Below are 26,492 nucleotides of genomic sequence, written 5' to 3'. Positions count from 1 at the left end.
TCACCCCAATTGCACAGGTGCCATGCTGGGCCTGGGGAGACAAAGGTGGATGGGGGCCTGTTCTGCAAGAGCCCAGGCTCCCACGGAAGTTGTTCCTCGTTGTCAAGCCCTGTGTGCCCCAGGAGACTTGGCGGAGAGGGAAGCGGGCTCAGCTAGGGAACTGGTCCTGACAGCCACATCCTTCCCAGTGCCCCAAACAGCACACCCGGGGCCGCCAGGTTTTTCAGCAGTGACCTTGATTCTCTGCTCCTTCTGGATAAAGAGAAATTGGAATTTGTTGGAAAATATTTCGTGCGGCGGCTGAAACGTTGAATTCACTTTCTCGGACAGACTATTGCAGGCTTTGGATCCCGTTACATTGGGAAGCCTGTTATTCACCGCCAAGTTAACGAATGAAAGAATCAGAGTAACTTGGATCGAGAGGAGAATCGAGTGGTCGGTTTGCGCATATTTGGCTCATTAGATACCAGGGTCAGTGTCACACCCTATGAGAGTCACCCACAGCAATAATTTGTGGGGGTGGGGAGGCAGAGAGGAAGTCACGAGTGGGCCATGACAGTGTCCCCTCCCCCGTCCCTGCTTGGTGTGAATGCCGGCCACAAGTTTCCAAGGAGGACACCTTCCATGTGTCTGTGACAGGCAGCTTCAGGTTTTCCATAGCTATTCCTTTGGCTGCGTTCTATTTCCCGGCTTGCTCCCTGGGTTCAGTTCCTCCTCTGGTGGCATGCTCTGCTCTGCCTCTGGCACCATGGAGGCATCTGAGATGCGTGTGCCCAGGGCAGCTGGTTTTGTCCCTCGCTGGTGGCTTGCACAGCAGTTGCCAGCCAGAAGTCACCGTTCCCGGCATGCGTGAAGGCAGGGCGTCTGGATAGGCTGACAGGGACCAAGCTTTGCACTGCCAGGGAATGCTCATCGGGTTGCTGGCTTTTCCTCGGCACTGCTGGGAGATTGGCAGGCATGTTTCACACTCCGAAGGCTGCCGCAGCCTCTGTCCCGCCGATTGCTGACTTTGCACAACCGGCTTGCTACAGCGGCCCAGCCAAGCCTGGTCATATGGAAGTTTACCGGGTTTGGTGGTGGTGAGGTAATCTCGAGACAGTCAAAGGGAATCGGGGGTAATTTGCAGGCTTCAGCAGGACAGTCTTATTGTTAACTCAATTAATGCCATTAATCCTCCCTAATCATCTAAGGTAAACAGACAGCCTTTGAAGTCAGGGAAAACGTCTTTATGAAGAAAGGAAAGCAGGAAGTGATCAACTCCTTTTTTCTGCAAAGCACTTACCGTTGTGAATCCTCAACACAACATTAAGAGCTATAGCCACCTACTGTATCTGCATGAGAGGGTCAGGAAAAGGCCCGGAGAGTCTCTTCAGAGGGGCCGTGATGAGAGCCAGAAAGGACAGCAGTGGCTGTGGTTACCCATCCCTTTGTCCCTAGCAAGGTATTGGGTTGAATTGGTTGGAATGGGAGGTGGGAAGGGTTTGAGTTCAATGAGGCACCTGCTCCCCAGCTGAGGTCTTTACAAAAACCTAGGGTTGGCCTTGGAACATGGGTCCACCTGGATATTGAAGTTGAGTACTTCCTTCTCCCCCCACCCTTCTTTTTGTCTTATGGGGAATTTCGAACATGTACAGAAGTGGACAAGGTAGGATAATGGACTCCCCTCTATCTACTGCCCGGTTTCGACACTTATCTTGACCGGTTTTCCATTTTCTGCGTGTTGCTCACCTGTTTATGAATAAAGGAGCTCCCAGCATTTCTAATAGAGATCTCTTGTCTCTTGTTTCTTAGAATTGAGATGGGCCAATGGTTTAGGCTGATCTGGAGGTCTTCTGAGCCTCGGAATCTGCATCCTGGGCAGTTGAAATGGATGGGGGGCGGGGGGTTGGGTGGTGGGGTCTGGGAAGGCAGCAGAACCTGGGTCTTTTTGGGGGTTGGATGGATTTGTGAGTAGAACTACCTTTTAATTTTTTTTGTAACTGTGTACAAGGTTACTTATCTTCAGTAAACCAGCAAGCATGGTCCAGAGCGCGTTTATCCTCAGGAATGGATGTAGGCATAGCAGTGTGCATGATGGCAGCCATGTCCACAGCAGCTTCCCTGGCCTTGTTCTAAATCCTCTCACCTCTTCTCTGTCTTGCCTTAGAACACAAGGCTGCCCCTGTCGGGACCTTGTGGTTCTGCAGCTCAAGGGGACAGCAGGGGGAGGAGCAGTGTTTTCCTGTGACAGGCCTGGGGTCTGGGTGTCCTTCTGGAAGCCTCTGCCATCACATCCTGACAAAAGTTTGGAGTTTGGGTGTTTAGATGGAGGAAGGACACTCAGTCTATTAAAGCAACAGCAGTAGGCAGACAGGCTTCCCAGAAACAGGAAATGTCTTTATGCTAACTACAAGCATTATTTCTGGTTTTCTACATTTTTCCCCCTCATCACACACACCCCACCTTGCAACAACTACAGCGAGTAGTTCAGCGGTGCATGAAGTCAGTGTTTAACAGTCTTAGTAAAAACTATGGATGTGTGTGTGTATGTGTGTGTGTGTGTGTGTGTGTGTGTGTGTGTGTGAGAGAGAGAGGGGGGGGGGAGATTTTTTGCCATCTCTTTTGAAGACATGGAGAAAACCAAGAAAACCAAGGCTTTTATAAGCCATGTATCTATGATAAGTGCTTGTTTGCTTGGTGGTGGTGGTTTGGAGGAAAGAAGGAGGGAAGTCAAAATTGACTCCAGCCAAGATTGGAGGTCAGTCCTCTGCATAGGGGTCTTTTCACACATCGCCCAATCTCTGTGTGTTGGAGGGCTTTTGGGATCAATTCTCAGCCTTCCAGTGTCATGGCTCACTCAAACTACAGACCTATAACCCTTATCCAAAACCTTTAGGGCCAGATTTGCTTAGAAATCATTTTTTTTTTTTATTCTAGAAGGTTCATATAGTATATATTCTATGTATTACACAACACCTCCAGCAGACCGTAGGGCAGCCCTTCATGATCAAACAAATTAAGATTTCTAGCACAAATGGATAAACATTCACTTTAATGGGGTAAATATGAACAATAAATAGCCTTGTGTTAGCATGGGTCAGGGTTTGTTGCCAAATGATTTTGACCCAAACTTCAGAAAAAGTCAAATTTTTAGAGCCTTTTGCATGTCAGGGTTGTGGGTCAGGGCCTGTGGATCTGTACCGTTTACCTGTAGTGACTACCAAATCCAGATCATAAGCTTGGGCCCTTCCCTGCGTGTATGCAGTTGTCTTTGGCTGTCTCAGAGGTGTCTCCAGCCCAGCCTGTGCACACCTTCTTTCTGGCGCCCCTTCTCCCGTCCACCCCGCTCCGGTCCTTCTCCTGCTCGGCTGATGGCAGCTCCATGTTTGGCTCAGGCCAAAAATCTCCGCGCTATCCTTGAGCCCACTTTTCATCTCTAACCTTGCGTCCGATTGTGTTGTTGGCTCTACCTTCAGAATATAGCCAGAATCTGGCCACTGGCCATCACTACTACTACCATCCCTTCCCGGCCACCGTCGTCTCCCACCTGGATGCTTAGGAGAGCCTCCTAAGCCGCCCTCCTGCTTCCTCGTTTGTGCCTCAGGTTTATTCTCCATACAGCAGCCAGAGTGACCCTTCCAAAGCGAAAGCCACAGCGTGTCACTGCTCTGCTCAGACTCTCTCCTGGCTCCCCATCTCTCTGGGAGCCAAAGCCCAAGTACTCACGGTGCTTCACTTCTCTGACCTCACCTCCAGCTGCCCCTCCCCTCCCTCTATTCCAGTCACACCTGCCTCCACTACTCCTGGCCAGGCCAAGTCCTCTCCCACTTCTACGCCTTTGCACTGGTTCTTCCTCTGCTTCCGATGCTTCCATTCCCCTTTCAGAAACCCACAGGCCTGGATCCTTTGAGTATCAGGAAGGCCATCCTTGACGAATTAACAGATACATTAACATACAATCACCAAACCCAAGCTTTGAAAAGTGCCTTTCTGCAGCCAAGGCATGAAATAATCTAAATGAAAACCAACAAAAACTCCAACACATTAGAAGAGATCTATTAACGAAAACTAAGTTCCAGTTACACATCCACTCTGAGCCATAAACAAAGCATTGACTACTATCTCTTTGAAAGGCTGAGAACTTTCCTTATGCTTGAGCAGTGATTTATGTCTTCTATTTCTTTCAAGCCCTACCCAGTTAATTAGTTAAGTAATTAATGATTGTAGATAGCCCCAAGCTGTCCTCACAAAGTAGATTTGGGTTCATGAAATCTATCTCATATGGTCTATAGCACAACATATATGTGATATAACTCTTTTCTGTGGTTGTCCAAAATATATATGGAAGTCTAACATCCAGGATAGAACACTGCGAATTAAGCAACTATTTCTGACATTTAGGGCTTGAACAGATAATTTTCAGGTCCCCTTTGCTGTGTGCTTTAGGGAGGTCTTTCCTTCTGATTCAGATGTTGGTGTGGCCTTCAGAACACACATGTCTGATTTGTGTCTCCAGCTGCATTAACCTGTTCATTTTATAAGACCTGGGACTTCATTAAGGTGGAGAAAATGAGAGCAGAATGTATAAGGGGACTTGTCCATTTTCAGAGACTAGATAGTCCGTGCATTCATATATAATTTGTACATGTAACACTTACATATTCATTTATTTACAGAAAAAAAAAACCCAACTTAACTTTACCACGCACTCATTAGAGTACATGTTCAGGCAGGCTGTGTCCCAGAAAACTGGAAGTTATGCCCAACTTATTGACATCTTTTTCACCTTTTTGATACAAAATCTAGAAGTTTTTAGAATTTGATGTTTTCCTTCAAAATTCAATAGAGTCACAACCTGTCCCATGATGAGTAAGTATCCAATGGGTGGAAAATTTTTTTACTGATTATGATATAGAAATCTAGAAATAAATTCTATTTTTCTTTATAGTATATAAATTTGAGACCTATGCTTGAGTTTTGTAGAACAAGCATTGTTAATTATTATTTTTTCAATGTCTTCTAAAAGTTGAAGACAAATAGAGAATATATTCCAAAGTATTCCTGTAGAAATAAAATGGTGGTGCAGCATAGCTAGCTAGGTCATAGGCACTGTATGGGCGTGTCACAACAAAAATGTTTGCTTGTTACCTGATGAATAAAGTCTATGTTGTTACGAAAGTCTATTACATGAAAGGTAGTTTATTTCTTTATTTTACTTGTTTTTAAATTTTTTAATGTTTCTTTTTGAGAGACAGAGAGACAAAGCATGAGCAAGTGAGGGGCAGAGAGAGAGGGAGACACAGAATCCGAAGCAGGCTCCAGGCTCTGAGCTGTCAGCACAGAGCCCGATGCGGGGCTCGAACCCATGAAATGCGAGATCATGACCTGAGCTGAAGTCAGAATAAGCCACCCAGGTGCCCCCATGAAAGATAGTTTAAAGGCAACAGTGTATAAGGTGTAAAAATGTGGACCACATCACCCAATAGAAACAGAGGAACACATGTAGAGAAAGAGGTTTGATCAAAGAAAAGGATTTGTAGTGTCTATTTGGTTGAGCTATGGAAGCTTTTCCTTAATATGTTCAAATTGTATCTAATTAAGAATATACCTGGTTACTCCCAAATGGGTGATTAGGATTGAGTAGTGCTATTATTATATGACCAGAAAACTACACTTTAAAAAATGTGTAAATTTAAAATAATGTTTCTCATTTTTAACTTGCACTGTAACTCTACTGAAAATTAGAATAACTGAGTTTCTTTTTTTCTTTTTCCCCTTCCCTTCCCTTCCCCTCCCTTCCCTCCCCTTCCTTTCCCTTCTCTTCCCTTCCCTATCCTCTTTCCTGGCTATGGGTAATTTACTCAGGTGCCTAAATGGATTGTTTAATCTCATCGTGCCTCAGTTTCCTTACTTATAAATGAGGGGATTGAGCAACACAATATTCTTCAAGCAACAACAAATTTATTGATTTTTTAACCACAAAAGTTATAGTGGGACATAGAAGAAAAGTAAAATGTTTAGAAAAGTATAGAAATGCAAAAAATACCTTACACACTATTTCACTCCTCCTTAGATAATCTTTTTTTTCCCCTTTGTGCATATACCTTTTGTTTTTGTTTTACAAAATTGTATCATAGAACATATATTCCTTTATCATCTCATTTTTCCTTCACTTAATACAGTACGTTGCATATCTCTTTATGTCATTAAATATAATTCAGCAAGATCTTTCTTTGTGATGGTATTTAATGATTTGAATATGCCACAATTTATTTAAATAGTTGGCTACTATTAAACAATTAGTTTCTAATTTTACACTCTTAAAAAAATGCTGCAATGCTCATCCTTGTTGTTAAATCATTGTGCACATGTGTGATTTGGGATAAATTCCCAGAAATGGAATTGCTAGGTCAAAGGATTTTTGTTATATAACGCCAAACCCCTCTCTACAAATTCTGTGCCAATTTACACTTCATCAGCAGTGTGCAAGAGTGTCTGTTTCTTTTCTACTCTCACCAGCACAGGATTATATCATTTAAGATGATATGCTTTTAGATTTTCCATTCAAGATCGTCTTGAAGCAAAAATGTTTGCTCCTCTGCCTACTAAAGACCCCATCTAAATAACAGACAAAGAAAAAAAGGGGAGGGATAAAATTCTGTAACAACTGAGTCAGCAGAAGGGATCTATCATCACATTATCTCAGTGACTTTCTGGGGATGAAAGTAGAGGGCAGGGTGGCAATTGATAGGACAGAATGGCAATACTGAAGAGTCACAGCCAGGAACATGTGCAGAAGATACTGGAGCCTCGTCTGCAGGACCCAGAAGGGGCTCCAAGTTTGAAGACTGTAGGAACCTCAAAGACGTGAGATGTGTAGCTGAAAGCATGTGCCCATCTAAAGGTCTATATGTACAACTATGTACTCCCTACTCTCACTACAGAAGGTCCTGGAGCCAGACTCTGACTCCCAGGTAAAAAGACGGATGGTTCTTTCAAAAGCAAATGGTGCAATGCTTTGGGGAGAACTGGCAAGGCTGGTGTGGGGATCCCTTGCTAGAAAGGTCAGCTCCCACTCTCTAACCTTAAGACCACTGGACTGGTATCCACAGAAATATGTTGCATCCCTAAACCTAAATAAATAAGTCAAAATTTTAAAAGGGATGCTATGAGAAAGGAGAAAATAGGAAGGCATTTCTGGAAACACAGCATAATATCATCAGGAATAAAAGTACAGTGGAAGAGTTGTAAGTCAAAGCCAAGGAAATCTCCTAGAATATGGACAAAGAAGATAAAAGTATAACACATAGTAAGAGACATAGGGATCGTCCTACTGGTCCAACATCTGGATAATAGGCGTTTCATAGAGAAAATGAGGCCAATACAAAAAACAAAAGAGAAAAGCCTCTTCCACAAGTTGAGTTTCAGCACAATGAATCAGAAAAGGACAGCCTGAGACGTATCTTTGTGAGAGTCCACAACACTAAGATAAGAAAGATTCTAGAACTTCCAGAGAGTGAAAACAAAATGGAGTCACCTACTAAACAACAGCTGTCAAGCTGACATGAGATTCGTTGGCAATATTTATGTTAGAAAAAGAAAGTTCTGAGAGATAATGATTTTTTTTAACTTAGAATTCTGTATAGAGCCAAGTATCAATCATGTGTGAGGACAGGCACACAAGGTCTTAGCTGGATTTCAATGTACTCTTAATCAATATTTCAATCAGAACTTTATCTCAGTGAGTACTTTACTGGTAAAAACAAGGGAGTAACCCAGAACAAAGAAGATGATGGATTCCAGCAACAGTGGCTGCATTCAGCAGAGCAGTGAAAAGAAGTCACAGCACTACAGCTGTGTAGCAGACCAGAGAGCGGTCCGTCCACTAGGAAGAGGAGGAGAGTGGGGGTTTCTAGAAAGGCAAACCCAAGAGATAAGGACCCAGGGAAAACTTGATGATCTCAGAAAGGCAATTGACTGAGTGGGGGGAAAAATCCATTTAGATTGGATACTAGATATAGTTTCCATTGGGTGGCACATGGGTTTTCACACTGGACCCATGGAAAAGACAATATATGTAATACCATTTACAAAGTTAGGAAAGATAAATACTGTTAATTTGTTTTCAGATGTTTGAAACAGCATATACAGAAAACTCAATTACAATGAGAGAACAGAGCATCACTGTTGTCAACATTGATAGTCTAACAGTAGAGACACATAGATGGGGGTGGAGGTCGGTGGGAGAGGTGATCGCAGGACAGAGAGGGCTGGAGGCACCAATGTCCTCTAGTTGTAATGTGGAGGCCTAGGAAATATTGTCTATAGCCAATAGAACAAGAGATTGACATTTGACATTGCTTTTTTTTGCAGTTGCAGAGAATAGAGAAGGAACTGAGAATTGTGATGTATATTTTGTGGAGGGGGAAGTGGAGGGAAGCGGTGAGAGTACTAAATCCTCATTGATCACAGCAGCAAGGCAAAAGAGAGTGTCTAAAATAAAAAATCAGGAAATTGAGGTACAAGCATTTTATTTAGGGACATGGCAGTGATACAAGCAAAACCAAAATAGAAATTCTTAAAATTGGCCCCCCCTGGGGAATAATGGGGCAGGGGACTGTTGCTTCTCATTATAAGATTCACATGTAGTTTTTTATTTTTAACAACTGAATGTATCATGAGACTTAATTTTGTTTATGTTTTAATAAGCAAATAACACAAAAATACCTAAAGCTAAAGCACCTGTGGTTCATTTGATAGGGAAAAAGAACATTTAAAAAACTCTTACCCTTTAATTCCTATTTCTTTGCTTATTTAAAAAAAATTTTTTAACGTTTTAATTTATTTTTGAGAGACAGAGACAGCATGAGTGCAGGAGGAGCAGAGAGAGGGAGACATGGAATCTGAAGCAGGTTCCAGGCTCTGAGCTGTCAGCACAGAGCCTGACGCAGGGCTCGAACTCACAAACTGTGAGATCACAACCTGAGCCGAAGTCAGAGGCCTAACTGACTGAGCCACCTAGGCGCCCTATTTCTTTGCTTATTTTAACCAGGTGATTTCCAAGTGGCTTATGACTCTTAAATTTCATACTTATGTGAATTTTATAAAATGCAACCAGGAGCATTGGGTCCAGAGCTGGAGAGCCCTGCTGTAATCCAGGCTCCTCATCTTCAAGCTGTGAGAATGTGGGTAGGTTATTTAAATCTATCAGCCTCAGTTTCTCATCCCTGAAAGAATAAGGACATTGCCTCCCTTACACAGATAACATGTGTAAAGTGCTCAGTAAAGGGTGTTTATTGGCGTTGTGATTATTATTAGGAACCAGACACCCTCTCGAGGAGCTCAGAAGTGATGGAGAACAATTACATGTCTTGGATTTTGAATGGAGTCAAGAAATGAACATCTTTGTGAGCAGCCATTTTTGGAAGGTTCTGCTGGGTTGTCCTAGCACAGAGACAGAGAAGTTGAAGGTAATTTTTCTGGTTGCACAGTCCTGAGCTCCTCCAGCTCAGCTTGCCTAAGCTGTTCTCCATGGATCCACTCAGTTTCACTTGGAGTCTCTAGTGTTCACCTGCCTTGTGCCCAGCCCTGGAGCAAGAAGTGCAGAACACTCCCACCCCAAAGGAACACTTGGCTCACAGTCTGGGCAGGAAGTAACAATAATGGCCCAACACCTTACATTTATAGGCTGTGAGCTGTGTGCCAGGCACAGCTCCAAGTGCTACACCATGTCATTTGAACCTCCCGACACCACGAGGCAGGCGCCACTGATGTTCTCAATTCATAGATGAGGAAATCGAAACAAGGGCCACACAGCTTGTAACAGGCAGAGCTAGGATTTGAACCCAGGTGGGCTAGCTTTAGACACTACAATGTATTGGCCTTCTGTGACAAATAGGAAATGTAGAATAAAACACACACATGCAAATATACCCATAGAGAGAGACCACTGCAAGGCAAAATGCAAAATGCAAACTGCAGATTGGTAGTGGGATAGTTTTCACTTCACAACACTGGGGGTAGGGTAAGTGCCTCCAGTTCCTTCTGTTTGCATGCACCATCTCCTCTTGGGATGCACAATCATGCACTGCCATTTCCCTGAAGGAAGATAGAAAATCTATACTGTTCCTATCTGAAGCTTTGTAAACCATTGCACACTGTTGATCCTGGGTTTGGCACCTTTGGATGTTTTCTTAGTGCAGGAAAGCATTGTGTACACATAGAGTTATTTGTTTTTAGCCACCTCTGTCATCCCACGGAGCCAGCTCTCTGGGTCTATTTCTGAGCCTGTTGAAAAGAGGAAGCAGGTGCTAACTTGAGTTGACTTCAGTTGTGGCCTTGGAAGAGCTTTGGATCTGTGACACAGACCTCCAGTCCAGCCCGGAGGACTGCCGCATGGAGATGATGGCTGCTGGTGGGTTGGTTGCCATGACCTGGCTACAGGAGATGGGAAAACAATCTGTTAGCCAGTTTCTAGGGGCGTTTAGGATGTGTCTGGTGGGGCACCTGGGCCACTCAGTCAGTTAAGCACCCAACTTCGGCTCAGGTCATGATCTCACAGTTCATGAGGTTGAGCCCCGCATTGGGCTCTGTGCTGACAGCTCAGAGCCTGGAGCCTGCTTCGGATTCTGTGTCTCCCTCTCTCTCTCTGCACCTCCCCTGCTCGTGCTTTCTCTCAATCTCTCTCTCTCTCTCTCTCTCTCTCTCTCTCTCTCTCTCTTAAAAATAAACATAAAAAAAAGTTAAGATGTGTCTTGTAACTGAAGCAAACTGCTCTCTGGGGGATTGGAGGTTAGAAATAGCTAAGGCAAAAGGTACTGACTTAAATTTAAATTATGTAAAAAGTTAACCCAAGAACATGACTTAAAAAAATCAAAGGGTTCAAGAGAGCTTTAGTGAAGAATAAGCCTTTTCCTGATTTCTGGTCCCCAATCCTGTCATTTCCATCTCTTAAGGCAACCCCTGCTTCCTGTTGATTAAGACTTCTGGAGATAATCGATGTGGAACAAGTGTGAGGGGGTGTGTGAGAGTGTGTGAGGGCGTACACACACATACACGCTCATTTTATTCACACAGTAGCCTAGCATAATAAACACATCGCACCTTGCTTGTCCCCCCCAACCCCGGCCCACTTAATATATCCCAGGGATCAGCACATTTCTACCTTTTCATTCTTTTTTTCGGGCTTGTCTAGCTATCTACCACATGATGTATCCTATTTTATTTAAGCAGTTCCCTGTTCATGGATATTTAGGTACTTAAGGTCACTTAAAGATCTTCTAAAGCATCTGGTGTTATTGTCTTGAAAGACAGTCACACACAGACGGATTTAAATAAGTCAGCAGGCTCTTAAACCTACATTTTGGATGTGTGTTTCTTGCTATTATTGTATTTTGATCACACAAGACAGAAGAAGGTGGCTGTGCCTGTGAGTGTGTTTTGCACAAGTGGGTGGATGTGTGAATGTGTGTGCCTACACAGGTAGGTGTACATTATGTTGTGTGACAGATGTACTCTTGAAAAACTCTGAATGAACCCTTTTATTTTTAAAACTGGAATATGAAAATTTAAATGCCCTGAGGGTGGGAAGATGATTTGTTATTTAGAGGAAACTTGCAGAGGAATCCTTGTGTCAAAATGAAATGATGGCTTCTTTTTTTCCCTTTTAAAAAATGGCTTCATTGAGGTCTAATTTATATACAGTAAAATGCATTCATTTTAAGTGTTTGGCTTGATGGAGTTTGACAAATGTATACATTCATGTAACCACTGCCTCAATCAAGATACAGAAAACTGGGGGCACCTGGGTGGCTCAGTCGGTTGAGCATCTGACTTTGGCTCAGGTCATGATCTTGCGGTTGGTGAGTTCAAGCCATGTGTTGGGCTCTGTGCTGACAGCTCAGAGCCTGGAGCCTGCTTCGGATTCTGTGTCTCCCTCTCTCTCGACCCCTACCCTGCTCACACACTGTCTCTCAAAGTAAATAAAAACATAAAAAATATTAAAAGAAAAAGATACAGAAAAATTAACCCCATGCCCAAAAGCTCCTCTGTGTCTCTATGTTCACCTCCCACCCACCTTCACCTCCAGGAGATCACAGATATGCTTTTTATCACTATAGATTGGTTTTGCCTGTTCTAGGACATCATATAAGTGGAATCGCCCATGATATATTCTCTTAACGTTTGGCTTCGTTCTCACAGCGACACATTTTGTTGCATATATCAGTAGTCCATTCTTCATTGCCAAGCAAAATTCCATCGTATGCATGCAGCACGGTTTGCTTACTCCTTTACCTGTTGTGGGCCATTTGGGTTGTTGCCAGTATTTAGCTGTTATGAATGAAACTGCTGGGAACATTTATGTCCAGGTTGCTGGCTTCCCAAGTGACTCATCTCCATAATTCAGTCGTGCAGATTCACTTTAAAGTCAGGCCATTCATCCATTGAGCCAACATGCACAATATGTATTAAATCCCTCCCATGTGCTGGTCAGACAGGACTCTGCCCTGCGGGCATATACACTAAAGCCCAAATAATATCTTTGCACTGCCATGGAAAGTGTTTGAGAGAGAAACAACGCTCGTCTCCCTTATTTTAGGGAAGTAAATGCTATTGGAAGCCTTAAAATATTTAATTACGTGGGCACTCTGTGCTTTCAAACAGTGCATGCTACCAGTAAGGCCTGGTAGCCACGTCCTCCCCAAATGAAATCTTTAATCAGCGGCCGGTTTCAACATTGGCGCCCAGCAGCGTGCTCATCGTTCAGGGTTTTCCAAAGCGGAAGTGAGGAGGATGCCTGCTGCCTGAAGGTCTCCTGCAATGTCTAGGGTGCCTCTTCCGTGCCAGGTGCCTCCAGAGACTGTGATATGACTGTGGTGTCACCAGGGGACAATGGCCAGCAAAAAGGGGTGTGTAGGACTTGGGAAATGGGACCCCTGTTTGGGGAAGGAACCCTGGAGTTTCTCTCTTAATGGTTCCCTTTATACCTCTGCGTCTCTCACTCCGGTCCCCTCCCCTCCTCCAAGGGAAAAAGAAACAGACTCTTATCTAGGGCTTAACTGGGGCAACACAGGCAGTGCAAGCCTCCCTTCCTCCTTCTCATCCTTTCTGGATTCATCTTTTTCTTTTTTTTTTTTAATGTTTTATTTATTTTTGAGAGAGACAGAGACAGGGTGCGAGTGGGGGAGGGGCAGAGAGAGAGAGAGAGGGAGACACAGAAGCTGAAGCAGGTTCCAGGCTCTGAGCTGTCAGCACAGAACCCGACACAGGGCTCGAACCCACGAACCGTGAGGTTGTGACCTGAGCTGAAGTAAGACGCTTAACCGACTGAGCCATCCAAGCGCCCCTGGATTCGTCTTTTTCTGACCCACTCCCTACTTCTGGCTTCTTTCTAGGCCCTAGAGCCTGACAGCAGAGGGAAAAGGAAGCAAAACTCAAATTGGGCACGTGTGACCTTTGTGGATTGTTCCAAGGGAAGGTTTGTCTAGAGGTCTCTGGAGGAACTTGAGCCTATGGTTAGGGGGAGTCTTGACAGTGAGTTTCTTACCTCCTTTGACTTGAACTCGATCACCCATCCCCCACCCCACCCCCCCCACAAAACACGGGCGTGCAGACACCTGTGGGTCACAGTGACACACGGCAATACCGCCTAAGCAGGCCGCCCATTGCCGCGGCATCGGCGGGAGTTCCCGCTGGACGGGTGAGGTGTGGGGGAGGCCTGTTGGCCGAGAGGCCAGAGTTGAGGCTTCGAGCTTGGACTCCAGGCTGTCCAGCTCTGGGGCGCTCATCCCTCCCTAGCTCCCTCCCTAGCCGCGCAGTGCTGGCCACTTGCCTTCCTTAATCTCAGCTTTCTCACGCATACAGTGGCGCTCGCAGTACTTATTATCTTACAGGTTAATTGTGAGGAATAAATGAAATAGTGTGCATGAAGGATTTGTGAAGTCGGGCATCACCTGGAGAAGTGCCTGTGATACTTTTGTGTGTTTCAGAGGTGGCTCTTGCATGGGTTTCTATGGTTTAGGCTCTTTCCCCATTGCCTTGTTCCTCATTCACAAGAGGGGAGCTCTTGTTTACGCCCAGAGCCTGTTGCCCCCAAGAGCTCTGGGAGGCCAGAAGGGTGCCAGAGGCATTGCTCTGTCACCAGCTGCCCGGGCTGGGGAGCCCGTCAGTTGCAGGTGAGCGGGAGAGCCGGAGGCCTTGGGAAGAGAGGCCTGGCCCTGGATTGTCAGAGAAGGCTTACCAGGCTGGTTGGGGTTTTGGGACAGGAGCTCCGGCAGAGTCTTCTCCAGACAGCCTTGGGGGCGGGGGGTGGGGGGGGGGGGTCAGAATCCTGCCTAAAGCCCTCTGAGCTCCATTTTTTCCATCCAAAAAGTAGGGAGTATTGCTGGCCACATGGGAGGTTGAGGGAACGAATGCAGATCAAGCACCCACACGGTGTCTGAGGCATAGGGGGAGCTCGGAAGCTCCACGGTCCCTCTCCCCTTCTCCTTCTCTCATGAGCACCTCATGACCCCTCTGGTGACCAAGGCTATAGCCTGTTTTGCCCCGGGGTTCCCCACAGGCTGGGCATGAAACTCTCACTACAGTGCTTTATTTGATAATCCCAACTCTGTAACGCCGTCAGATGTCCTGGAATAGCATGTAATAATGTCAATTTAGGGCAAGAAAATGCCTTTTTTGTTGGAGCACAGCTTGACCGAGTGGAGGGAATATTGGACTATGCAGCACATTTGAAGACTTGGCTTTTTAATAACAAGAGCACCAGCGGTAACTGAGTATTTTGTGCCAGGCACCGTGCTGAGTGCTTTACACAGGCTGTCTCATTTAACAGATGTGACAGGGTCTCTTATTAGCTCCGTTTCGTGAAGAAGCCTTCTGAGGCTCAGAGAAGGTAGTCGCTTGCTTCAGGCCAGAGAGCCAGTAGGTTCATACATAACCACCCTGTACCGAGTACCTCCTGGGTGCCAAGTGCTTTATGTGTGTTTCGTGGCATTTTTACAGCAGCCCATTTCACAGATGACGAGACTGAGGCCATGGCTCAGAGAAGGCAAATAATTGCCTGAGCTGGGATTCAGCCCTGGTCTGACTCCAAAGGCTGTGTTTGTCTTTCCCACTGTTCTACTGCCTTGCTCCTGGCCTCAGCTGGAGGGGTAGCCAAAGGCGCTAGAGGTCCAAAGAAAACAGACATAGACATACTATCTCTGTGATGGTAGCTGGGAAGACTCATCAAGTAAAGGTAGGAGTTTCAAGGCGATTTGATAAATAGGGTTGCATCTGGGATCATTTGCAGGAACCCTGAATGCAGGAGAAAGAGCTTAGAACCAATCCTGGGAATGGCTAGGAGGAGAGAGGAGGCCTCCTTTCATGTACTGCCAGCTGCCTGGTGGTGACGGCAATCGACAGCTTGCAGGGGTTTTGCAGGGCTGGGCACCTTCGTTGCTTCATTATCCGGGCCAGGTAATTGTGAGCAGAACTTGTGATTAAATTAATTTGACCATGAGGTTGCTGTACACTCCATCACGTTTTGTACCTGATAAGCCTCCAGTCATCTGCGTTGAAGTCCTACCTCCCTACATGGTTCTCAGCGCCTCCTCACTCGGCCGGCTGGGGCCCGGCCAGCCCTCCGTGGCCATCTGCCCAGGCTGCAAAGCTCTTTGTTGCTTTTGGCATGCTTAATAGCTTAATTTCTATTTTTCTGTTTGGAAATGCAGTTCATCGGCATTGAGGCAGCAGTGGGTGCTAAAATGGTGTCTGATTGCTATCTTGAATGTTAATATCCTAATACATTTTATCGTCAATGACCTGTCCCCTGCCTTGCCACAAGTTCTCACTCGCCCTTTGCAAAGAGAGGCAGGCTGCTTGCCTTCCAATAGGCCCTCGCAGCCCATCTCATTCCTTTTCTGTCTCCCTCCCTGCTTTTCACAGATAGCATTGTATTCTGCCAATGCAGTCCGAAGTCGTGGGAAACCTCCGAGTTGGAGGATATGAGAAATTGTTTCATTTAGCTGGCAGGGTTTAATAGAGATGATCTAATCTCTGAAAGGCATACATTATTTAAATTCCATGCTTTTGGACAAGAGGACCCCTGATATTTGTGGCAGGGACAGGATTTTGGTTTGGCTCTGTTCAGTGGAGCTGACTGGTGGTTTTCCTGTTTGTAATTTCGTGTGGGGGCTGGGTTATGCTTGTGGCAGTGTGTGTGGGGGCGGGGGGGGGGTGTGTGCGGGGCGGGGATTCCTAGTGGTGAGGGTGCCAGAAAACATTTTCTTTAGACAGAAACCTAAAATCACAGATTCTTGGGACAGAAACTGTGGGGAGAGTCATCCCCTGGCATCACCACTCTGTTATTGGGTTTCCATCTGGATCCCAATCTCCAGATCCCAAACTCAGGTGAGCGACCCCTGTGGGGCAACCACTGGAGACTTCTCTTGGTGGACCTGGATTTTTTCTTTTTTAACGTTTATTTTGAGAGAGAGCATAAGCGGGGGAGGGCAGAGAGAGAGAGAGAGAGAGAAAATCTTAAGCAGCTTCCATATTGTTAGTGTAGAGCCCAAAGTGGGTCTTGAACCCATGAACTGTGAGATCATGACCTGAGCCAAAATCAAGAGTTGGATGCTGAACTGATTGAGCCACCCAGGTGCCCCAGTGGAACTGAAATTTTGAGAGAAACCTTGAACACTCAACCACTATAGACTGAGTCTGGGGAGGGGGGACACCTGGGTGGCTCAGTTGGTTAAGTGTCCAACTTCAGCTCAGGTCATGATCTCACGGTTCGTGAGTTCAAGCCCCGCAGCAGGCAGGCAGGCTCTCTGCTGTCAGCACAGAACCGGCTTTGGATCTTCCGTGTCCCTCTCTCTCTGCCCCTCCCCCGCTCACTCTGGTATGCTGTCTCTCTCTTTCTCTCTCTCTCTCTCTCTCTCTCTCTCTCTCTCTTGAAAATAAACATTGAGAAAAAAAATTAGAAAAAAAAAAAAGACTGAGTCCACAAAGAAAGTAGGGCTCATTCATGTCTCGGGAAACCTGTACTGTGAGGGGCATGAGGTGCTGGGGGAGGGACCTAGAGAATATCAGTCCAAGGTGAATTTTTTTCACCTCACAGGGAGTACATAGTGATCGTGGGAAAGCCACCTCTTCTTCCCCTGCTACTTCATTTGAATGTCGCGTTAGTACAGATCACATGCCTGCCTACCTTCCTGGAGGTGGGGCTTGCAGGGGCAAATGACCCCAGAATAGGCTCTCAGAGTTCTGAACCTAAAGTCTTTCCCCCTCCACGAAGCTTTATTGGGTGTCTCCTGACTAATGGACAGTGAGGTGGGCGCTAGATATATACATGTAATTCTCATACTCTCTGCCTAGCCGAGGAGATGGACATATGGACAATGTGTTACAGGAACCGTAGGTCAGATGTGCATGTGTCTCGTCGGGGCACAAATGAAGGGGTGATCAATTCTGACTGGGAATATCTGGAAAGGCTTCAGAGAGGAGGGGATAATTGACCTCAGCCTTGAATGAGAAGGAGGTGTTCACCAGACTGACCCTTTCTAAGTGGTGCTTGATGAATGTGTGTCTCTGCTCTTTGCTGGAGACAGTGAAACAGAAAAGGAGGGGTAGTGGTTCCTGCCCTCAAGAATTTCACAGCTTGCTGGGGAGACGGGCCTGGCACGGACGTACGAGCCAATTAAAGCTCTGTGCAGACAGATGGAATTGCGGAGGCGAGGACAGGCCACCGGGGGTACTTGGTGATCCAGGGTTTCCAGAGTTACTCCTCTCTCATGGAGAACACAGTTTCTGTAAGGACAGTTCAGACCTTGCAAAGATGTCAAGTGGAAGAGGCCCAGGCGTTCTGCCTTGACTTGTCAGCCTGGTTCTACATAGAAGCAGCTAGCTGGATTTGGAGATGGGCAGGGAGGAAGTGAGGGTGGGTGGAGAAGGCCGATGGTAAGAATGTAGCAGTATTGGCTCACTCTTTACAACCCGGGTAGAATCTGGGGTTTGCAAAACACACGTATCAACACGCAGCTCGAGCACTCGGGCCCTCCAGTGTTGCATGGGCACCACGCACACTCCCAGCCTTTGCTTCTGCTGTCTCGGTTCTTCCACCTTGAATGACTCCCCTTTCTTGTCTTCATGACGTCTTCCCAGACTGCTCTTCAACACTGATTTCCAACCTGCCAGATACTTAACCGGTTATCCTCTGTCGCTCATCACCAAGCCGGGTTCAGCATTGTTCTCCGTTTTTTAACTCCCCGATGAGAGTGTAAACACCTTCAGAGTGTGAATGGCATCTTATGCTTTTCTTTCCTCCCCTGTGAGCAGTTTGTGTAGCACAGAGAACACGGCTTTCTCTAGACGGTCTTGCCACTGAATCTCAGCCTTGCCACTTTCGCTAAAACGCTGATCTCAGCTTCCTTCTCTGTGAAATGGCGTAACCCGGGGTTTCTCAACTTTGACACTATTGGCATCTGGGACTGGATAATGCTTCGTCGTGGGTACCATCTGTCCGCTGTAGGATACTTAGCACGATCCCTTGCTCCCACCCATTAGATGCCACTGGCAGCCCTCCCTTTCCAGACATGACCATGAAAAACATCTCCAGATAATTTTTGTGTCCCCAAAAGCTTCCCTGTGTCAAGCGTCCCCTGTGCCAAGTTTCTCTTGTGCAGCAAGATCTCTTCCAGTTGAGAACCACTGGGATGACATTACCTGTTGGGTCTGTATCAGACTTCCTCGTGCTGCATCCGGGACACAGCTGACGTTCCACAAATGCCGATTCTCCTGCATTCCTGATTCACCCCGCACTTGGCACGCTACAGGTTGACGAGTTGGATGGAGCTGTGACCCTAGGTTTTAGCAGTTCGGGGTGGAAAAGTCATGGAACTCTCCAGCTGTTTCCCACAATGCATTAACAGAGTCACTATCATTTTCTTAATTGCAGATTGATCTGGAGCCAGAAGGAAGAGTGTATGTGATCATTGATCTGTCGGGGTCGTCGGGTGAAGGTAGGAGGATGTGATCTCTCCTCATTGTTCTCTTCCATTGACCCTTTGTCTAACGTTGTCTCCCTCCCCTCTGTGGCTGGGACGTATTACAGTGACATTTAATTAATTGGCACCCTTCAAAGGAAAAGGTTATTTTGAAGATGCTTACGCCTGTGTACCAAAAGGGACCAGCCATCTGTTAGCTTTGGTGGAGCAGAGGGAAGATTTTTGACTTACCAAGTAAGGCCAACAAAGCAGGCGTCCCTGCACGCTGGTGCACAAGGCAGGCTTCAGTAGAGCGGCAGCCTCTCCCCGGAGGCTCGCGTGGGGTGTGTGTGAGTGTGGGGGGAAGGAAGTAAAACCAGTTGGTCTAACGGTATTCTGAAATGAAACAAATAAGGTGTCAAATTTCAGAATCTTATTTTTTTCGAGCTTTTATAGAAGTGTTACTTCTTTTTACAGTTCCCCACGCAGGCAAAAGCCCTGCTTATAGAGAGAAATAATGGGGTAAGGGAATGTCTGCTCCCCACTGGATGATGAAATAGGGTGTAGACGTTCTCTGATGGTTGGATTTTCCTTCTTTCTTTCTCCATACACCCTCTTCTGTCCGTCCTGTCTTGGCACATTTACTACCTTTAAAGGCTTGCCGGGTGGCGAGGACTGAGCAATCAGAGTGGAAGGGAAGACTGGACAGTAAAACCTTGTCCACACAGAACAGGGAGATGGTGGCAGATGTAGGCCCCAGGGAGGCTGGGAACTAGGGCTGGAATTTATTGGGAACCATCTTTCCTCTCCTCTCTCTATGCGCAGGAGGACAGCACAGTTGGCTTTTAATGTCATGGCAGAAAGATGGATGGGAAGGCCAAGGCTGGTTCCTCCTGGCGATGAGAAAATAATGGAACTCAGGGACTGTGGCAGTCTTTAGGGAAAGACAGTCAGCTCCTGGAGACCTGGCTGGAAGACCGGGGTCTTTTATAGCATCTCTCCGGAATGCTGGAGATTGCAAGCACAAAGTCACAACGCCACATGGTCTCCTTGCTTTAGGGATGAGCTCTAGTTTGCAGTTCAGTAGTGGGAGGAGAGATTATGCTCGCAGACTCAGTGGAGTGGGTCAAACGATGTGCTTGACAGTTGTGCCTGATGGTTTTCATTTGGCTAATTTATCACCCAGTTTCAACAGGTGTTCAGAATAATTCAATAATTGTGTGTATATGGGGCTTATAATAGAATTCAGTCCTCTTTGAATAGATCTCAATTATTTGGCATAGGTTTAAAACTTTAAACAGCCTTCCAAAATTGGTCTCGTACATTTTCTTCTCTTTACTGCAATTACATTTTGGCGTTTCCAGCTTTCCTTCTCTACCCTCGGCTCTGAGCAGCCCAGAATAGAATCTGTTGTAGAAGATTCAGGGATTTAGCAATGTTTCGTGTGAAATATTTAAGATGTGCCAAAGGGCCTGAAGAATAATAAAATGAGCACCAGTGTACCCACCACCCAGATTAAGAAATAAAGCAATGATTAAGGTGGAAGCTTGCACTGCTTTTAACGTAGCGTGTGATCCCAAATTCAGCAGACCTAAAAGTATTACAGTGGCCTCCTGATTGTAGATCCTGGCGAAAATTTTGATGAGCAAAATCAACTCCCCTTTCCTTGCATAATCTATATGTCATAGGAAAACTAGGAAAATTAACAAAATATACCTTTCCTGTGCCAAAATGCTGGGTAACCGATTGGAGGGCTTAGGTTATTATTATTATTTTTTTGCTTTGAAAAGATGAAACACTTGTGAAATTATGGAAGACCCCCTTTTTTACATTAGACAGAAAGGATAGGGAACGAATGAATGAGTAAATAAATCAGAAGCAATTGATTTTTTTCCTCCTTGCTTCTGTGGCTTATTGCATGTGAATGGCCAAAGCAATTTTCATTGGGCTGAATTCGGAGTGTATTTTTTTTTTTTATCTCTTTCATCTTAAGAAAATAGAGTTTACTTCAGAAATGCTGACACATGCCAGACTCTGTAAAGTGCTAGCATGTGTTGCTCTGAAGAAAAGGAAAACTTTTTTTGCCCCCCTCCCCTTTTTTTTCTCACTGTTCCCGGATATGGGAGTCTTTCTCTGGATGGCGGGAAAGAGTTCCAGCAACCTCTTTGTAGGAGCTGACCTTGTTGTGCTCCGTTTGCGTTCTGTACATCTGTTCGCCCATCATACCGTTGAGACTTTGAAGATCTCCTGCTCCAGAGGTTTTGGGAAGGGGTTGGGGGGGCGGGGCGAGGAGAGGAGCAAAGGTTGGGTAGCCACAACATGTGTTACCTAGACTGCATGAGAAGGGTCCATTGCAAAACACGGTTGTCCCAGCTGGACTGTGAATGTTCACAGATTCTTATCTAAGTCCCTTTCTTTAGTGAAAGCACCTCACTGTATTCTACAAAAGCATGCAAAGAGAGTTGCAATGAAGCAGGGCTGACAGGTTCACTCTGTTATTCTGCCGTCCGGCATCCCTTCAGCTCGCCTGTCTCAAATGCTCCAGTCCCATCAGTGGAGAAAAATACCTATGTTCATAGCGATCACATACACTTTACAACACAGGCAAACAGCAAAGAGCCCAGGGAGAGGTGTGGGATGAGGCTGTGTGGAAAGGTGTGGGATGAGGCTCCGAACCCAGGATGTGCCAAAGGTTTCTTTTTCTTGCTAACACACTGTAGAACGCCTGGACGTTTGTGTCTGCCAGAGCTGGAGCTAATGTGATTTCTAGCTGTCTAATAAAATTCCACTGCTTGCATGTCCTGTGCAGCTCACCATAATGGGATTTGACTGGTGTGTGCTTTAGCTAAACCAGGCACCCTAACCCCAGATGTAAGGGGTCAGGCACGATGACAGTGAAGGCCATTTCCGGTCATGCAGTTTCGATCTCTGGTCTCATGTGAATAGCTATCAGAGCTCAAAGTTGAGGACTGGCTAGTATCTGTAGCAGGTTGAAGGAGTTGAAGGAAATGGGCTCTATTGGATAGGCACCACACCAGGCACTTTACCTACATTATCCCCAGTAGTGAACCTTCCAGAATACTCACGTGGGATCTTCCAGTCTCGGGTGCCTCTTAGTGTTTGCTTTTATCCTAAGTAATAGCCACCTGGCTTCCTGGTAAACATAGCACTACAGGCTCACCGGATACTTAAATACTTAAATCAGAGCATAATTAGCCCAGGTGACAGACGCATGAACAGCAATGTTATTCTCAGGTGTGCAAAGTATTGTCTCCTGCTGTGCACATTAGTTAGCCTTTCTACCTTTGTTGTGATGCAATTTGTCCATTACTCCGATTCTTTATAATGATGTGACAATGCACCACTATGTGTAGGCTCCCAGAGGGGCCAGCAGGGTCTGACCCAGGGATTTCTAAGCTCTCCTTTCCCTGCCTTCCATCCAGATACAGTGTTCACCCCGGAGAGTCCTTCAGAGCCTACACAACAACAGAAAGAACTAAAAGTGGGTCTCACTGATATGTTTGGATTGCCAAACTGCTTCTCCAATAAAACGCAGGAGAGATTAAATAATTTGAAGGATTTTTGTAACAGAGGCATCGCAAATAATGCAGTTCGATCAGGTTTCGGAGTGGAGTGATTGCGCATTGCAGAAGCAGAAGAGCAGGGAGCAGGACCCACGCCGTCCCCTTCTTCCTGCAGCCACATGCTGTGGACACCATTCAGTCTCTTCCCTGGGAGCCCCAGCAGGTGGGGTAGGCAGAGTACAGTCCCAGGAGCCCATCAGTCCTGGCCTTAAATCCTGGGTTTGGAGCTTCTCACTGGCGAAGGGGGATAATCCCGTGTATGGCAGGGACTACGGTCAGATCGCTATGAGAACAGTGCCCTTGAATATAGGTGATGCTCAGTAAATGTCCTAAGGCCCTGGAGCCCTGCAGGCAGGGAGGTGGGCAAAGCCCGTGAAGGAACAGCGGGAAGGGTATACCGGGAAGCAGTTTGAAGGCAGGTTTCTGACTCTGGGGCATATTAAAAAGGTATAAGAACAGATCAAGGTGACAAAGAGGCCATTTATAGACTCCTATCTATATCTGCCTGGGGCTAACAGACTGCTTTCTGCAGAGTTCAGACCTTGCCATAGTTTTGCCCCATTTTCTGTCTTTCTCTTTCTTCCTCACCCTTCCCCCCAGTGAACTATTTCCTAGAAGGACGTTCTCTATCCTGTTTGTATCTCTGGCCTTGGATGTCAGAAACTTGTCTTTGTTGGAGCCTGGGTGTGCCCTCTCTGCTCAGTGCAGACTGAGCACATGTGGGCCCCACACTCTCACTGGCCCCTGGGTAAAAGCCCTTCATGGATTTGAAAACAGTCATTAAATTTCTCCTCTTCAGGTTGATCATTCAAATCCCTTACCTTTTCTGAAGGAATCGTTGAGAACTTTAACTCATCTTCGCAGCTCTCTTCTGGACTTTTTTGCAAGTTGCAAGGGCAGATAGACACGATCAGACCTGCTTGGCTTAAATGGTAATGTGTGTAGAGGTGTGTAGGGCACGTGCCTGACAGTGTTACCTCCACGTGGGAGATAGTCCCATTGAGAGGTCAAGTGCCACGCCCAAGGCCAAAAGTCTGATTGCACCACCCTGTTGGGTCTAGACTCCCAGTCTGCAATCCGGTGCCCTGCTCTACATCATGGCCTCAGTAGTGAGTGTGCCAACGTGGCAAAGACCTCCCCAACACTCTGTTTTAGTTTTTTCTTCAGCTTTTTTTTTTTTTTTTTTTTACAGTGATAAGGAGCTAGAATTCTTAGCTTTGAATCCAAAGGTGACCCAGAGTCCTTTTCATATATAAGCAGATTTCTTTTCTGCTCTCTTAGAAATGAGAACTCCTTTAGTCCTAGTTCAGGAGCCATTAGCTCCTTCTCAGGCTTTCTGGAAGGTGGGTTCCTGACTAAGGCTTGGTCTGCAACTAGACGTGATTCAAATCCACGCAGGTTAGTTGTCTTTCTTACCCCGTTTCCACGGCCAGCATTAGAGTGCTGTCCTCCGTGTTGAAATAGAAGGGGAGGGCTTCTGGAGACTGCCTCGGCCACTGGGCAGTTTCTATCTGGATAACGTCTCTCAGCTCTAGTTCCTGAGAATTCTACAGCATTTAACCCAATGCCTTCAGTTACCAGATAGTTAAAAAGAACCATTAGTTCCAGCGAACGATAGTCACCGGCGCGCTTTAACAAATGTGCCCGGCGTGGTGCCCCGTGCTGGGTTTGGAGAATGGGAAGTGGGGAGGTAAGCAGAAAACAAGAGATGGCCTTCACAAGACCCAAGAAGGCCTTGCCTTCAAGGAAGTGTACAGCTCATTTAGGAATCCAGGACTCACTTGTAGGACAAAAGTACTAGAGAGAAATGCAAGGTAGTATCACATGAAATGCTTACTTGGGTTTTACCAAGAGTGCTCCAAATGGGAAATCGGGGCTGGAATAATCCAGGACAACCTCAGAGAACAAATTGGGGCTGGAATAACCCAGGACAACCTCAGAGAAGAGGCAGGGCTTGGGCTGAAAAGGAAAAGATAGATAGCCTGGGTTGACAGGGAAGAAATGGGGGGGGGAGGGGCATTCTGAGCACAGGGGCATCATATCATTGCTATCAAAGACAGCTTTGTGGCTTTTATTTTTAGGTAAGGTTGGATAGATATGATAAATTAAATAGATACAAATTGTTTTCTCTAAGAGCTTCCTAACAAAGACAGTTATCAGTATTGTAGACAGAAACTCTCATACAGTGCAAACAAGAAAATGAAATACCTGAAATGATTAAGCTGTGTTTGAAGGTTGGAGGCAGTTCTTTCTAGATGTGTCTTCATGATCAAGGCCTCTCACCCACCTTGGAGCCCAAGGAGGAGGAATGTTCTAGGTCAGGTTTGGTCAAGTCTGCGATGTTGAGTAGAGCACATTTTATTATAAGCTTGGGGCTTAGGGGATTAGAAGATCAAGTCCAGGTACAGGCATTCCTTTGTATCTTTTCTGCCCCCCCCCCCTTTTCTCCCTCAGCAACCACATGGAGTCCTATGGTAAGTGCTCCACCACCTCCACCACCCTCCTCCTCGCCAGCCTATCTAGCTTGTGTCCCCCCAGCAAGCCCTGACACTCCGTCTTTGCAAGTTCTGCAAGACACTCTCTTTGCAAGTTCTGCTCAGTCTCTAACGAGAAGCATTGCTTGAGAAGCAAAGAAGGCTCTCACTTTCCCAAACATGGGATTTCAAAATCAGTCTCCAGTTTCAAGATGCTGAGAGGTCTCCCTCCTAAGAGGTGCCTTAGGCAGTGGGATGTGGTCCGGCTCACCCCGCAGACTCCCCCGACATGCATGGGCATGGGAGATTCTCTAGTAGCATGTGGAGCACAGAGGCAGCCTTGGGGCTTGATAAGAGTGAAAATAAAGTCCAGATGTGCAAAAACATTGATCTTGCAGTGTGTATCCCACGTCTCCACCCCCCCGGCATAAGTACTTACCACTGATACCCAGGACACAGAGCCCTTAGTCTCCAGGTTTTGGGTTCTATTTTCTGATGGAATAAATGCCTGTTCCTAGAAATGACCATATGCACCAGACATTGGGGGGGGGGGGCAGTCAGCAGTGAACCAAGGGGAGAAAACAGAGCACCTTACCCCCATCAAGGGGTTTATTATGTCCCAAAGAGACAGTGCTAAAATGCTTGATGAGAAATAAACCAAGAAACCCTCATTTCCTTCCAAATAGGCTCTAGATGCAAAGCACTTCCTCTGAAATGAGTCATCCACAGTTAACAAGACCAAATGCCACCCATTAGCAGATGAAAAACAGAATTGAATCCTGAGTGTTGAAAGAGCAGAGCTCTTTCGTATCACTACCAAAGCCTCCTTCCCCTGTGCCATTATGGAGTATAGATGTGTATTTTCTATTGACTTTTGTGCCTATTTCACTAATGAAGTAATTGAAGAAGGAATAGTTATGTTGAAGAAAGCAGCTTCTAGAAAGGGCGGATTTATAATAGATCTTTAGTCAAGAAGTGAGCCCCGTGTTTCCTGGCATGGCCTCTAATTCTGTCTCTGTTGTCTTGCTATGCATCATTTCTGTGTCTTATAAAGAAGATTGTTTTGGGAAATTCATGTTTGCAGCTTAGTTCACACTGGGTCAAAGCGGCCTATAATTTAATCATTGACTGTTGTTTATGTCCTCATGATTTGGCTTAAAACAAGAGAGTATATCCATTCATCTAACCTAATTTAGAGAGCTGTCTTTCAGGATCAACTACTTTATTCTTTTATCCAGTTGAAATTGGCCAGTGCTGACAGTTTTATTGATTTTCCTTATTACCTAGCTTTGTTGAAACATTCACATTTTCACAATCAAGTGCTTCACCATCTTTTTCAAGTTGCTCACACAGGGGCTTTTATCTTCCTCCTCTTTACAGACCTTTGGTGTGAGCTGGGGTGGGGGGGGTGTGAGCTGGTGTGAGCTGGGGTGACTGGGAAGTCTGTGCATTTGTCCACACACACATAGATGAGAATGAATGTCTCTGAATCA

General features: G+C 46.0%; 1 protein-coding gene across 2 annotated transcripts in view; it reads left to right on the top strand.

Annotated features, from left to right (window-relative positions):
• The window catches only part of PRKCE (protein kinase C epsilon), a 501,657-nt gene that overhangs the window by 166,195 nt on the left and 308,970 nt on the right, over nucleotides 1-26,492 (top strand). For both annotated transcript variants that reach the window (XM_040453847.1, XM_040453848.1), the window contains exon 2: nucleotides 18,914-18,977. In XM_040453847.1, coding sequence (XP_040309781.1) covers nucleotides 18,914-18,977 — 64 coding nt within the window. The remainder of the gene's footprint in view (nucleotides 1-18,913; nucleotides 18,978-26,492) is intronic.

This window comes from Herpailurus yagouaroundi, unplaced genomic scaffold, assembly GCF_014898765.1.
Source record: "Herpailurus yagouaroundi ecotype Mexico unplaced genomic scaffold, PumYag 210, whole genome shotgun sequence".
NCBI classification, from domain to species: Eukaryota; Metazoa; Chordata; class Mammalia; order Carnivora; family Felidae; genus Herpailurus; species Herpailurus yagouaroundi.
The sequence above is the reverse complement of the archived record's forward strand: the minus strand, read 5'-3'. Positions and strand labels throughout refer to the sequence as shown.